General features: G+C 48.4%; 1 protein-coding gene across 1 annotated transcript in view; it reads right to left on the bottom strand.

Annotated features, from left to right (window-relative positions):
- The window catches only part of SNTB1 (syntrophin beta 1), a 115,231-nt gene extending 100,485 nt beyond the window's left edge, over positions 1 to 14,746 (bottom strand). The window contains exon 1 of the mRNA XM_054193318.1: positions 14,113 to 14,746. Within this exon, the coding sequence (XP_054049293.1) occupies positions 14,113 to 14,635 (523 nt within the window). The 5' untranslated portion in view covers positions 14,636 to 14,746. The remainder of the gene's footprint in view (positions 1 to 14,112) is intronic.
- Positions 14,747 to 15,923: the final 1,177 nt, after the last annotated feature.

Below are 15,923 nucleotides of genomic sequence, written 5' to 3'. Positions count from 1 at the left end.
TAAACACTTTTTCTCCTCACCTTGAACAGTGACAGGCTTAACAGCAAGCAGCTTTACATAGTGCAATCAGCACTCGTATGCCCACAGGAGAGCAAAAACAAAATCATGGGTCTTCATCTTGCATAGCCTTACCCAAACTTACCTTCAGTGAAATATATTACGATATCTGATGTATGCAGAAGGACATCTGGATCTATATAGTTACAGGATTGGGGCATAGAGAGAGGAGCCCACACACACTAAACTTCAGCCTACGCACGCGCTGCAGAGAACTGGATGGGGCGCTCTGACTGTCCTTGCTCCCTGCCCACCCCGCCTCAGCCCGCAAAGCAGGGTATCTCCATATAATATTATTTTCATTTATTGTGACTGTACAATATTTATTTAAAGGCTGAAGAGAAGGCGTGACCTAATTTTGCTCTGCAAGCACTTTTCAGGGAATACCTATGCAGAGGAGCCGCGGATGCAGCCAGGCAGCCATGAGGAAGGCTGGCCCAAGGTGGGCTGCCAGTGCCCATACTGAATAGGGAGATGGTTCTGGGACACAAGCAAACCTCCTCCCAGAGCAAGCTGAGGCCGACAGGCCCTCTTCAGCCTCCTTGGCCACTGCAGCTCACCAAATCTTTAGCAGAACTATTTAGAGGGCTCAGGCTGCACCATGGGGGCCTTCAACCAGAACTGAACCCCAGAGGAGCTGATGCCAGGGGCACTGCAGCTGAAGGGCCTGGTGAATTAGACTCACGTTACTCTTTTCCTAGCATTTATCAAGGAAATAACATTCAAAAAGCATGGAGTTATTGCAGAGCTGTGTCTCACTTGACTTTTCTGAATCAGTTATTCTACTTTAACTGTGTACTCTTCACGTCATACTGTAACAGCCTTCTTTGCAACACTCTTCTAAAGCTATGATTACAGGCTTAAAATTAGGGGTTAGTTTCAACTCACTGTATTTTCTAATGATGCCTATATTTAAAAGGAGAAAAAACCACAAGGTCATGGGGTTGCATTCCAGGCCTGGAGACCTCCGGGCTCCTGAGCTAACGCAAATTCTCCCAAGACCTCGGACACGAATTACAGCAGGCTTGCAGCTTATGCACCATCTTGTGACGATACCAATTCTGTCGCTTTTCAATCGCCCTCAAACTGCGGTTGCAACTTTGCACCTCTTTAGAGATAACGAAAACCACCAGGCTTGGCTGTTAGCCAGGTGGCCATCAGCTGCTGATGAAGCCTGCCCCGGACACGGCGTTCAACCCCAGCAGGGATCTGCCAGCGTTCAGACACAGAGAGCAGCCAGCCGGGATAAAGTCAGCCAGCCAACATTTTGATTATGCAATTACTTGTTAAGCTACAACTGCAGGTTTTCCTGCATAATCAGGCTGATAAACATCAAACTTTTTTTCTGATGTTGCTTCGCATCCTCAATGATGCAGTCGGAAGCCAGGAAGGAGGCGAATGATATCCAGAAAATTCAGGGGGGAGAAGACCGTTGTGTTGTCGGGTCAGGGGGAAGAGCCGCTGAGGCTTTGGGCTTGGGGTGCTCTGCACGCCCAGAATCCCTCTGATGATTATACACTGCAACGGCACCAAGGTAGCAGCAAACTCTGATTTCTCCTGGAGAACCATCTACGCATTGACAGTCCTATAGAGAGGGCGGGAGGGCACTTACAAACTGCCGTTCAACAGGAAAGAGGTCAAATTTCTGCTGGATGCAGCTTTTTGGAGAAAAACATAACTCTACAAACCAGCCTTCACCTGAAACTACATTTTTGTTGTCTCCAAAAACAATGACTACTTCCTGCTCCAGTTAAACATTATTTTTAGTGTGCCTCTGCTGTTGCAGAGGTCAGAGCTTAGCTCTCAACCAGAAAGAAAACCCGAAACATCCTTTGGAAAGCTGTTGATACAGTATCTGTCACTCTGGAATTTAAGAGAAATCTTGCAGGTTTGCAGAAGTAACATTCGGATGCTTTTCTAAATTGAGACAAGGACCCACAGCTTAGGCACAGATCCCACTGCGCTCAATTACTCAACCTTTGTGATCAGCACTGAACAGTAGGTTAAGAAATAACGATTGTTTAATCAATTATTATTGCACAAAATGACTGAACTCCGAGACTGAACTGCTGCCCCGTCTGTTTTACAATGCTTCTGTGCGTGGGGCTTTGGGGGAGCGGGAAGGGAGGAAGGACAAGCCGAAAGGGATGTGGAGGCAGGTTTGGTTTGCTGAGCACAGTAAAGCTGCATGATAACACAGAGCCTCGACTGAAAAGCTCGCCAGCAGGTCTTTTCAGCCACGCAGGAAGCCAGCAAAGTGAGTCAACACCCAGGAAGGACCAAATATCCATCCATATTATTGTAAAGGAGAATTAATGCAGTAAGTGTCAGAGACAGGATAAAGCTGCGTCAGCATTTTTCCCCCCCCCCCAGTGATTTATGTCAATATCGCCAGCTAAAAAATATCCTAATCCCACTGAAATCAATGGGAAAATTCATGCCAAATTGAACAGGAGGCGGCTTTCACTCTCCTGTCTTCCGCTCCCTGTTCACTCTCCTTTCTCAGCACTCTCCAGCAACGGCAGGTTGTCCCACCAGCCCGGCCATCACCCGCTCGCCGCTGGTGGCTTGGCCACAGCCAGCTGGACATGATGGTGGGGTCCAGGCGGAGAACACAGACCCTGAGAAAGCCCAAAATTGCCTCCTGTGAAGCACTCCAGCAAATGAATGAACCAAGAGACTCCTTCAGTGCAGGTATAATCAAGACTCTATTTATTTCCATTTTCATAGAACAATTAAAGTAATCTACATAGCGCTGACAACAAACAAATTCTGTCTTGGATACAAGATAATTCATGTAGAACATGCATGCAAGCTCACGCATACGCTATCTGTGTGTACCCACTTGTACCTTGTGCCCATGTAATATTGCTGATAGACATTTATAGCTGTGCCCACGCCAGGGCTAGGTCAGCTCTGAAATTAAACAGCTACATTTAAAGGCGTTCCTAAACCAACATTAGCCAACGCAAGAGTGAACAGAAAGAAAGCAAAGGGGGGAAAAAAAAGGAACAAAATAATGCAGTGCATATCCCCCCCTAAAAATAATTTCCTACCCTTCGTGGTTTCATGAACACTTCTTGATTCCTTCATATACATACAGTTCTACACGAAGTCTTTAATACAGCAAAAGCTAAAAAAGTAGTGGGCCAATTTAATTTACTGTTGCATTGAGGAGGTATTAAAATTACACCTCGAAGAGCTATTTTAGGCAAGTTTTAGAGACTCGAGAAGTTTCTTCCTGATTTCCCTCTGTATTCAAGGCTTCTGCTGTGCGTTTCACAGAAACAAGGAATTGTACCCCCAGAACTATGACTAACTGAAAAGATCAAACGTAAATGTCTTACAGGAATTCATATAATATATCAGTTGTGACTTCTCCACTGGAAGCGTATCTGTCTTGGCTCATACCAAATATACATCGTTATTCACTTCGTACAATGGGTGAATTGATAGAAAAGTAACAGAACAAAGTGATTAAGGAGAACAGCATGTCTAAAGTTTCCAAAGAACAGAATAAATACCTGCACTTACAGAAATTAACTACATATTTTAACAAAATGGGAAAAAACTACTGCATTGAGTTGGTCAAAACTTTTTGGCCATGAAAATTTCCTGTTGATAAACGTGACGTGATTGCAAACATTCTCCATGAGGGGAAGGTACTTTCTCTGCTGTTCCACAGAGAAAACTCTACTTAGAAAAGTTCTTAAATGCAAGTTCAAGTCAGCCTTTTTGAAAGGAAATTGCTTTCTTTTTAATTATAAGATGCCATTTCAAATTAAAACATCATAAGTATTCCCGCAGAAACTTGTGTGTTTTCAAGTCAACCCTTCCTTTCCTCCCTCAAAAACAAAAAGATATTTGTTCCTCGATATTTTGTTAAAGAGAGTGACCCTCGAAACCTTTCTAGGGTCTTAATACTATTTATGCACATGGACAGAAAGCTCTGGCAGTACTTGAATGAAAACTCAAGCATTAAATACCAACATTTCAAGGTATGCCTAGGAGAAAAGTTCAATGTGTGTATATATATAAAAAAAGATCAACACAGAATGGTCTTAGCATAGCAGTCCTTACACAGGCAAAGCCCAGAATCAATTTAAGTTTATTTTTATTAGGTGAAATTTATAATATGCCCAGACTCACTATTTATTTCCTCAAGGCTTCACAGACAAAGTGCTGCTCTTTTGATAGTCTATCCCACATGTTTATTAAAACAGATATAACACAGTGAAAGGAAAACATAAAACTGACAGAGGATCATTTTTAGTTTCAGGGATATTTTATACGCCATCTCTTAGAACTTCAACTTACGGCTTTCCTTAATGGAGCCTTTCAGGGTTGATTTTAATGTGCTAAGTGGAAATTCCACTAGTTTGTTACTGCAATGTTTTCTTTATGACCTGCCCTTGTACATCACTTAGGTCTGGCTTATTTATACAGACAGCCGTTCACTGAAGGACTGGGAACGTCTTAAAACCAGTTGCTTTCACTTGCATTCTTCCTGAATGAAAGGGCTGTTTGCTTTTACTGCCTTTTTGGAAGGACACTTCTCCAGCGTTCCACAAACATGAAGAAGACTGAAGTTACTATGAGGTTCTTTTACCTTCTTTAAGGCAGAAATACAGATTTCGTCCCCAGGGCTAGATGAGAGCCATGTCTATAAACACCCTGGCATCAGCCTGCAACCCAACTGCTACCCCTGGAAAGAAGAGGGCAGCAGAAGCCATGAGAGCAACAGCGGCTTTGAGCAGATTAGCTGTAGCATCTGTAGCACCTTCAGGTGCGTCGGCAGATTTAAGTGTTGCTTGTGTCTCTCCCTGCCAGCGTGCTTAGGGCTTCCACAGCTGTTTGAAGAATTTGAGCTATGTTAACACTTTGACCGGCCATTTACCTGAGCATCAAAAATCTAGATGGGTTTAATTTAGGCAAAGCACAGTAGTAACACCTGGAGCTCTTCACCAAGAGCCGGCTGTCATCATCCAAGTCATTCCAGCTTGAAGCTCGGTCCCCTTCTCTTGCAGTAAGCACATCTTTATTCAACAGATTCTGGCAGGGGAGAGACCCAATGGGTAACACGGGCAGCAGCTCAGCCTCTCCAGCCCCAGCAGCCTAAAATTGCCACGACCATGTTGGCCTCAAGCACATTTGATGGTCAAATCCTGAACAAGGAATGCCTGTTGCTGGGGCTGTTCATTACAGAAGTATGTATATAAGTACATCTTATGGTGTGTGTCTCTGTGCCTAGGTGCGTATTTATACGGGAGGTAACCCTACAAGAATCCTGCTGGTTCTCTGCAGACATCCCTCCATCCCAGCCACACATCGCTGATGGAGGCTGTGTACCAGGAGAGTCTGCCACTGCATGAGACAGGACAAATAAAGCAAAAGGGGCAGATAGTTACCAAGGATAACGTGTTCTTTGGGAAACAATGGTAATTTGGATGCCTTTTTACCTGTCCACAGCATCCCCAACAAAACAAAACAAATCAAAAAATCCCCACAAAGAATTCAAACAGCAAGTACTGAAGGCAAATCCTCTCACCTCATTCCTGGAAAATACTCCTGAACATCCCATAATTAAATCCCTCGTTTGGCTTCACGTCAGCAAGAGAAGGAATCCGCTGGCTCCTGCCCGACAAGAGTAAGACCAACAGGAAGCTGCCTCCTACGAGGGAAATCACGTCTGCCACTGCTGTCCTGCCAGCCCCACTACCGCCTCAGTCCGTCCAGGCTGCTTCCCAGTGACTAGAGCCCAAACTCCGGGATAAACAGATAAACTCTCACTGCCTGAATTAAAACCATTAGCTTAAAGCAGCCTCATAAAGCTACGTGCCGGATAACACTAAACCCCTCCAGCATCTTCACCTTCACACTGCTCCCCTGGCAGAATCAGAGCCAATGGCAGTTAAAACACATGTGTTAGTACAGTAAATCATCCTGGAAATGGCTATTATTGAAATAACTCAGACAAGAGTGGCAATACGTTACTTCCATGGTATAGCTTTCAATACTCTCTCATAACTACTTGATTATGTTAAAAGCCAACATATGTATTGCACCAGCAGAATACGCCTATGGCAAATGGAACATAAAGCTTAACTAATGGCCCTATTTCTCTGAAAGGGCACATGAGGCTGATAAATAGTCCCATGAGGTCATGTTATCTGTTGGAGTAAATCAGCTAAGTTGTGCCTCCTCTGCTAGAAGTGAATCTATATTCTGATACTGCCCTTTTTTTTAAAAAAAAAAAAAAGGGTTTTAATTTTATTTTTATGTTATGATACGTCTCTAACTTTCAGACACTGGGAGAAAGGGATCCTGTTTCTCAGATACTTCCACCATGCCAGCAATTTACCAATTTTTAGCATGCTATTGCAGTGAACAGAAGCTATTCACGCAGGTGCACACACACACAAGTCACTCACCTAGGCGCTGCCTGAAGCGGACTCGCTGCTCCAATGTCATCTTTAGACGGAAACATCGCGGAGCCGTGAGGAATAAGCATAGCCACAGCCTTAGTTTTGATGGCTTTTAGAGCTGCGCCAACAAGCATGACTTCCAACAGTTCAGCAAAAAGCTGCACAACATTTTTAAAAGGAGTGTGCCGTATGTTAATCATTTCTAATCAGAGACAGTTTCTCCACGTCTACTGTTCTGGCTTATTTCCTTACAATTAAGAAGATTTTACCCAATTGCTACAATACAGATGTGCTGCTTTGGCAGTGACCTACTCTGTCGTGCCCTTAGTATACGCGCAGTGAAAGCCGTAACCAGTTCAGTAGTTCAAGTTCTAGGCAGACAAAATTAAAACCAGACCGTAACAGAAGTGTACAGTAGCAGCAGTTGGAAATTCAAGTCTGCCAAACAGTTATGCAGAAATTATGTCCCTTAATTTAATTTACGTGAAGGAACAAACTTAACCCAACAGCAAGGCAATATCTAGTGGTGAAGCAAACTGAAGGACCAGTCACAGCTGATTAAACCTGTTGTAAGCAAGTTTGTTAACTTATGTTTTAGAGAAAAGTATGCTTTGATAGCTAAGTGGATGATGGACAAACCAATTTTGTCTTTTCCCAACTTGTCCTGCAAGCTGAGTTAGGTAAAACACTTTTGTGTCCTGGTTCATTACTCGGTGTTGCTGGACTCAGATTTTGCAAGAGGCTGGGTGCCATCATTTCAATGAATCCTCTCTCTTCCAGAAGTGCAAGGCACAGAAGGCAGGGCCATTAGCCATCTTTTAAAGCATGGAGACCGAGCCTCACCGAGCACTTTTCTTGGTCCTGCAAAATAGCAGCTGGCAGCCATTTATTTAAGAGCATGACGGAGGCTCATAACACACCTTCCAACATGTAGCATGAGCGACAAGTGGCACTGCACACTTTCTACGTACCTTGTAGTTTGTCACAAACTTCTCTAGCCCCAATCGGCCATGCCTCACCTTCAACATCTTCTCACCCCCTCCTTGCAGAGACGCTCCGCGAGGCATGTACCAAATGCTGCCACTCCCCTGATGTTCCTTCCCATCTCCACAACGAGCTTTGTGCCTCTGCCAAAACAGGCTATTTATTCCTACTATTCAGAGTCCCAGCTCTTTCCCAATCCGCCACAACAGTACGATGCTCTCCCTGATCGCTCCGAGTACAGATGTCCTGGCAAAGACCCTGGGCACCGGCACGGCTTACGCTGACAGCAGTATTTTTCTCTGCTCGACATAGTTGAAGGTTTGGAGAGGTGACATAGCTGAGCCAAGCGAAGCTCACTTTGCACCAGCCGCTGTAGTGAGACCAACGGGGGGGTAGGGAGGGGGTAAGAGAGACGAACCTCACTCACCTCCACCCACCACATCAAGGCCATCAAAACTACGTTATAGAGGCCACTCACTAATCCTATACGATATATAATTAAAAGACTTTTTGCGTGTTCTAGAAACACTGCTACCATCCCTTCCTCACTGACTATTTTTCTGAGACGCTTGAAGAATTTTTTCAGACTTGGAAAACCAGAGTGCACTGCTGGGACAGCTTTGTTCCCATCATTTTTTGCTCATTGATGTATGCTATTGCTCTCTTGAACTACTGTTTCCTCCAATTTTCCTTCTACTGAAGTAGCTGTAGCAATTCTAACAAGTAGCCATGGCAACATAATCTTGCAGAATAAAGTACAAAATAATCCTATGATCAGAAATCTAAATTAGAAAAATGGAATGGAAGTAATGTGTTCTTAAAGCCTGGAAGTAAATGACCACTCGAACAGATTACAAATAGATATGGTAATCTCTCCAACACTTAGGAACTGTCAATGCGCACAAATGGATGCTACACTTAAATTTACAGATAAATTACTACCAGGAGAAGCTCCACACCCTGTGTTATGAAAACAGTGAGATTAGGAAAGTAAAAAAAAAATTTAAAAATCCTTCTCAACGCATTGGGATCAGCACCTGTATTGGGCTGTCCCAAATCCAAACTCTGGTTTGCATTACGGAGACTCCTCAGCAGTTCCCTCGGGATGGACGTGCAGCGAGTGCCCAGCGGGCGGCAGGGATGGGGGCAGGCGACGCTGCTGGCGACCACCCGTGTGAAAACACCTTCCTGGGAGGGTGGGAAAGTGAAAAGGCACCTGCCATGGCAAAATTAAGATACAAACACAGTTTCATTAACTACAGCAAAAGCCTTCAGCTTTCAATTTTACTCTGTCTAATGGTCTAAAGACTCTTCAAAGAGTTATACCAAGTTTTCAATTTGATTTTCCACAAAGGAATTACTGCTGGGATTTTAAAAAATGCTTTTTTTCCTAATGATACTTAACATGTAGACTCTGTACGTGCAATTGAATCCCAGATCCCTAGACATATTTAATCTTCTAAGCACCCTTAAGGCGCTGGTACTAAGTCCCTCCTACAGGACTTAGTATATGATTTCCAAGGTGGGCGGGCTGAGGGGGTATGCTGCACTTGGTCCAAATAAATCCCGGAATGTGTTACCCACAACTGCTTTATTTTCTTTACAGTAACTGAGAAAGAGGACTTGTACCAGATTTGCTGCAAAGAAGATGTACTGATTCTTATCAGTGAAAGGTGATACAGACTGTCTGGACTGCTAAATTAGCCTGTAATCTAATCTAATCAATGAAAGACACATCAAGTGTTCCCACTCAAGCTTCCCCATCAGCCACAGGCAGCTGAAACAATCAAAAGTGACATTCTCGAGGACTGCTTAGACCTGGTATTCTTGAGAATAAGATTACCTGCTCCTTTCCCTTTCAATTTCACTTTCAAACCGCTATGTGCCAAGGGCAGCTACACAGGCTGTGAAACGCAGTGTGGCCTTTAAGTACAAAGCATTTCCCTAAGCGCGTATTTGCTGGCACCAGAAAAAAAAAAAAAAAAAAAAAAAAAGTGAAGTGTTTTCTCCATACGTTTACTGGAAGCGCGAATAACTATGCATACAATTTGCAATCACTGAGATTTACAGCCCTGACTGCAGTACGTAGTTATGTCACGTAGGCACTTGTTAAGTGCCCTGTGCCTCATTTTTCCCCTATGCTTGCAAGAGACACACTTTCTTGGGTAAATATTGTATTTTTGTTAACCCACAGAAATCTCCTGTTGTCACTACTTCACTGAAAGAAATACGAAAACATAGATAAGATAGAAAAATACAGCCAACAGGTAGCCGGGGCCTATTTTACACTATTTCAACACGTAATTCACAAAGGCAGAATCACTTTGCTTCATCCAAAGAAAATTGTAAAAGGGTAGGAAGGGGAGAATCCTTACAGTTCTTACAGAAATATTGTTTGGAAGATAATACACGTTACCACAGTACAGATTGCACCCTGCTTATTGTTACATTGCTTTAAAACTGTGGATTAGTCCCAAGAGGGCTACAGAAGAGGACTATAGTATACTGTCCATATGCTAAAATTCACTAGGCAGGGGGCTGCCTCTCTGCAGGAAATTTCTGCAAACCCAGAGAGGCTCCGAGAGCCACTTCTCCAGGGAGCTGTAACCCCTGCCTTGCAATTGTGTTAACTTAACTGGGAATCACTCAAACCCAATAAAAAACTCTGGCAACACTGAGAAGATGCTCCTTTTCCCGCTACATATCTTCCACCACCATCATCAGAAGCTTGTCCACGCACATTTGACAAGTTAGGAAGTGATGCAATCTAAAAAAACATCCTGCAGCTAGCTTGCAAAAAACACACTAATGGGTTTTTTTTCTTCCACATCCAAATACAGCATCATGCAGAGGGGTCCTGCCTGACATTAGCACAGGCCACTTCAATTTTTCATTTTTTTTACCAAACACATAGAGAATACGAGTAAAGCACAACCAGCTCGGTTGCAGAGCATGCCGAGGGACTGCTCTCATCTAGGATGCTCTGATTAAAACAAACACCTTTTGTGTCTTGAGAGTCACTTGAATGTAATGTGCCTCACACCGCACAAGAGGGGCTGCCTGATGTTCCAAAGTGCTTATTTAAGAAGACCCAATGTAACTGAACCACAGGGAAACTATATGTACAAACACTAGCTGTCATAATTTTAGCTGCCTGCAAATACGCATTGTACAAGGAGGCTGTCTCGTCTCTCACCTAGGGAAATCCTTTGCGCTCTTGAACGCTGGTGAGAAGGTCCGTCCTGATGTACTGAACACCTGGGCCCAACAAGCCCAACACTAATGCTGCCCCTGCCCCTGCTCACTGGCTGCTTTGCTCCCCTGCACCCATGTCCAAGCCGTGATGGAAATCTCATAGGAAATCAAACCCTGCGAGCAGAAGAGGTCCATCCCTGCAGATGAGGAGAGAGGAGGACTTCTTGGGGCTCAAGCCCTCCTCACCATCACTTCCTTCTCCTCTTGAACCTTCTTACAGGTCCTCCTATGGCAGCGTCACCTGTTGACTTATTTCCCTTCCGTTTATCAAATCCTACCTGATTTCAGGGCACCCTGGCCAGCCCCACAGATCAGACCTGTAAGACAGGGTGCAAAATGAGAGGACACAACAGCCCAGGATGACTATTAAACTTGTCAGAATAGGACCCATCCCACGGGGCTTTACAGCCGTGCCACCCCACACCAGCACAGCTCCTGCAGCTCTGCCACCCTTAACCTTCCTGCAAATAATCTCTGTTCCCAGCAGCTCAGAGACGATGATCAATGGAGCAAAAGGGACAAGTTAAAATGAAGCACTGCCCCATCCCTTCCCCTCTTCGCAGACCTTCTACCTCCTGCCACCCCACCCCCGCCAGTGCCAGCCCTGCTGACCACGCACGGTGCAGAGGGCTTGGGGAGGGATTTTTCGCTCCCTTCCTCCATGCACAGGAATGCTGGAGAGACTACAGTTTAGTGCTGAGCTGGTAAATGCCTCATCTCACTGAGCAAGCAATTTCAGGAGTATAACAGACCGGCTCCAGCACTCTGATGTTGGGTGTATTGAGCCATACTGACCGCATCGTCACTGCCGATAACCTCTAGGAAATACTCAACCATAAGACCCTTTCCAGGAAGGCAGAACGCATTGGGCGACACCCAGAACCCTGCGGCATCCTGAAATGCGCCCCTCCTGCTTCGCACCTTGCCGTGCCTTTGCAAGTTCATCTTTCCTGGTTCTGGAAGTCACAAGCAAGTCTCAGAATCTCCCTGAAAATGTAAAGGTTACATTTTGACCCTGGAAACACACGCTGTCCTTGCTCTGTTAATTGGAGAAAGATCCTAAAGAGGAGCTGCGCAGGGGTCTCGCCCTGCCCCAGCGCAGGCTGCTTTTTGCAATATATAACTCTCTAAGAAGTCAGGAAACGGCAAATTCCTATAGTCTGGAAGGAAAGGAAAATCAAGGCGCTCTCTCTTTAAAGGGAAAAATAACCATTTTTGGATTTTCCTTCCTTTAGTAATAAAACGACCGTTTTAGATTGTGCTGCTGCTGAAGGAGCTTCAAAGTGGGAAATTGAATGGCAGGGAATTGTTTTAAACTGCCTGTTTACAGAAGGCATTCAGGTAGAGAGGTTCCCCACTGAAGGAGTAGCACCTCCCGGGGCAATGCTGCAGCCAGCTCTCCTTTTGGTTACTCCACTGAAATAGCAAGAGAAAAGCAGGACAAAATACTGAGTTCAGCGTCAGAATATTTTAACCTGACACAGGGATGACTACTGAAGTATGCTCTCGATTTACAAATTACAAACTCAGACGCAGAAACAACCACTGCGGCACGTCAGCCTTCACCGAGCAGAGGAATGCAAGAAAATAGCCGCGATGGTGAAAGGAGCGGAGAGAAGGAGGGTGCTAAGAGTCCACCTGAAACGGCTTCATCTTCGCTACCGCTGGGAAGAAAAATGAAGGTTTTTTTAAGACTCATACAGCAGCAGCGTGTTCAGGTGCTGTTACTGCAGGCACCGCGCAGAGGGAGGGAGACTGTTGCAAGCACATATATACATGACTCATTAGATCCCACCAAAAGTCAGCCTTTGCCTGGCCTGCACCCCAAGACCTTAAACTGCGTAAACAAACCAGTGACACAATCTAGATGCAACAGCCTCAATTCAGACCTCAAGGAGAAGTTTATATTAAGACTTCACAGGTACTTTCGTAAGCGGTTCGCCTGGAACGAGATGCACTTTGGTCCCGGGAGCTGCGCTGGGCAGGCAGGGAGGGGAGATGCAATTGCCCTCAGCTTCTTCAATCCTCACGGGACACTAACTCCTTCACTGTCATGTCGACAACATCAAATAGTTTCTCAGCGTACACTACTGCAGTTGATGTTTTCTCACCTTCCCTCCCCTTCAAACTTTTTCTGTCGCTTTATGCCATAGTTGGTTGTACACCTCCTTTGCTCCTCAGAATAAGCACCAAAAAGACACCTGTGAAAACCTGTGCGCTACCGAAGGGCTACAGGGACCGTAGCTCGGAGGAAGGCGATGGCACAGGGGAAGAAGGCGCAGCAGCATGCCTCAAATGCCACTGACCTCCAGTTAAATGAACTTCTGGGGAAATACGCAATCCCTTTATCAAACACGTGCCAAGGGCATTTCTGAAGCTGTTCGTTCTCTCAGGTGGAGCACGTCAATTAGTCCTTGTGAGTAGAGGAGGACGAAACGCCTGTGAACACCTTGTGAACTCGCTGTCCTGGGGAACCCGGCTCTGCTTCTGGCTCACACCCTCCCCAACATCCCACCCGTTCTGGGGGGGACCCTGCCGGGGACACCCTCCCTCCACGCCTCCTCCACACACACCAACGTCTGCTCCTTACGCCGGGCTCGGTTCCTAACGCTACTTCTTACAAAACTGTTTCTGTCACCCTTGAACAAGGAAACGAAAGTCGCTGCTTTGCGGGGATGGTTCACGTGTCAGCGAGGCACCGCCAGCTTCATTCAAGCCCCTTTTCCCCCCTTTTCCCTAGTCGGGAGCGGGGTGGGGGAAGGGGGCAAGGAAGAACCGCACAAAACTCGGGGCTTTTCGAGCTGGCTGGGGAAGAGTCCCCCAAGCCCTTCGCTTACTGCCCGCGGGGGCTCCTGCACTCCGTTAACCCCTCCTCTCCCGGCACCCTACTCCCCCCACTTTTCTTGGGCTAAAAAGCCGTCAAAACGCCCAGGCGGCAGATCCTAAAGATCCCTCGCCCCAGCGGGGGTGGGCCAGGCTCCCACCGTCACCCCTCAGCCTGAGAACCGACCCGCCGCCGGGACGAGACGGGGCTGCGGGGGGCTCCGGCGGCCGCCCACGGACGGGGCTTGCGGGGGGCTCCGGCGGCTGACAGGAGGACGGACAGTTCGGGCCCAGGTCCCCGGCAGCCCGCTCGTCCCTTCCCGAGGGGCTACGACGCTAACTCACGCCGTCGGGAGTCCCGGCGCGGCTCGGGGCTGGGGGGAATAAAACTATTCTCGGCTGGAAAGCCGCCCGGAGGAGCGGGACGAGAAGCAGGGGGGCGGCTCTTCATCCCACCGCCCCGGGCTCGGCTCCGCCGCCTCTTCGGCAGCCGAGCCGACCTGCCCCAAAGCCTCCCGCCCCGGGACGTGCCGGCGGCCGGGCCGCCCCCCGTCCCCCGGTCCCCTACCTTCCAGCAGCACCTCCTTGCCGGCCCGCTTGAGCGCCTGCACCGCCTCGTCGTGGGTGGCATCCCGCAGGTCGGTGCCGTTGACGGCCAGGATGGCATCGCCCACGTAGAGGGCCTGGGTCTGGTCGGCCGCCAGCCCCTTGAAGATCTTGCTGATGAGGATGGGCATCTTGTTCTCCTTGCCCCCCTTGATGCTGATGCCCAGCCCGCCCAGCTCCTGCTTCAGCACCTTCACGCACCGCTTCTTGTTGGAGACGGCCTCGGGCACCTGCTCGGGGGGGTCGGTGAAGGCGGTGCGCACCGCCGCCGCCCCCCCGCCGCCCTCGGCCCCGCGGCACGCCGCCCCATCGCCCCCCAGCCCGTTGTGGGCCGCCCCGTCGGGGCGCTCCTCGCCGCTCAGCACCAGCGCCTCGCCGCCCAAGTTGGCCAGCACTTTGTGCCACCGCTCCCGCACCAAAACTTCCAGCCAGCCGCTGCGCTGCGCCCGGCCGCCCCCGCCGCCGCCCGCCGCCGCTACCGCCATCTTAGGAGCATGCTGGAAGCGCCGAGTGACGGCACCCCCGGCACGGCACGGCGCGGCACGGCGGCACCGGACTTCAGCCGGGGGGCGGCGAGCTCCCGGCGCGGCGGGGTGGGGCGAGGAGCCGCGGCCGCCCCTCCCCGGGGGCCGCGACGGGGCGGGCGCACCTGGCGGCGCCGCCCGCTGCCGCCACGCGTGTGTGTGTGTGTGTGTGCGGGGGCGCGGGGGGGTGGGTGCGTGGTGTCGGGGCTGTGAGTGTGTGTGTGTGTTGGGGGGGGTGTCGCCGGGGGTGTCCCGCCCCTCCCACGGACACGTCGCGGGGACACGTCGTGGCGGAGCCGCGGGGTGCGGTGGCATTTAGCGCTGAAGGCACCGGCCGGGAGCGGCGGTGACGGCCGCCGGCAGATCCCGTCCCGCTGCCGGGGTGTCGCAGGGCGGCGGAGGAAAGCAGCGGCAGAGAAGCGTTAGCGAAAAGGCAACTTTGGCGTTCCCAGGGACTTCTTTTGGTTTTTTCTTTTTTTTTTTTTTTATAAAGTAGATGAAAACTCATAGGCGGCACAAAGGTGGTTAAATTTCAACGCTCTGACAGTAGAATCCAAGTTGTTTCACGGCTTTGTAGGATGAAGGTGGTAATTGATTCTCATGGATCCTTTTGCACATTTTGAAACTGTTTTCTTTGCCGTTTGATTACAAACTTTAAGGCCTACTGAGGCCACATTGCAGTTTTTCCCATGCTCACCTTCCTCCTCGGGAGCGGTTTGGTGCCTGGTGAGGGCTCGGGGCTCCAACTCCGGCACCAGAGAGGATGAAGCTTTCACATTGCTGGTTTGGAGATGCCACCAGCGGGCCTGGGGATGCTGCCACACAGTGATGTGACTTGGCAGACACCAGGCACCTCCTGGAATGCCTTTGTTTCTGCTCCTTCCTAAGCTGGGCTGAAAACCCCAGCGGTTCTGGACCATTTGGTGTATGTGAGATCAACACTTTGGGGAGGCTGGGGTGGCCAGGGATGTTGTTAGTCCCATTCATTTCAGCCACATGAGTCATGTGGGTCCCTAAATGCAGCATCTTGCTCCTCTTTTAGGCGATGCCATTCATTTCTGACAGCAGGGTTTTACTCCCAGGTATACACAGGTGCCTCAGGTTAACTTGGGACTCATCTTGTCAGCATGGGTGGGACCTACATATGGGATTGTCCCCGGACAAGCTTGCCTCGGTTTAGTAGAGTCTCTCAGACCACAGCCCTCACGCTGGGCTACACAAATCACACCCCCTTCTTTCTAAAAGAGGG

Source organism: Rissa tridactyla, chromosome 2 (assembly GCF_028500815.1).
Source record: "Rissa tridactyla isolate bRisTri1 chromosome 2, bRisTri1.patW.cur.20221130, whole genome shotgun sequence".
NCBI classification, from domain to species: domain Eukaryota; kingdom Metazoa; phylum Chordata; class Aves; order Charadriiformes; family Laridae; genus Rissa; species Rissa tridactyla.
This window is presented reverse-complemented; position numbering and strand designations above follow the sequence as displayed.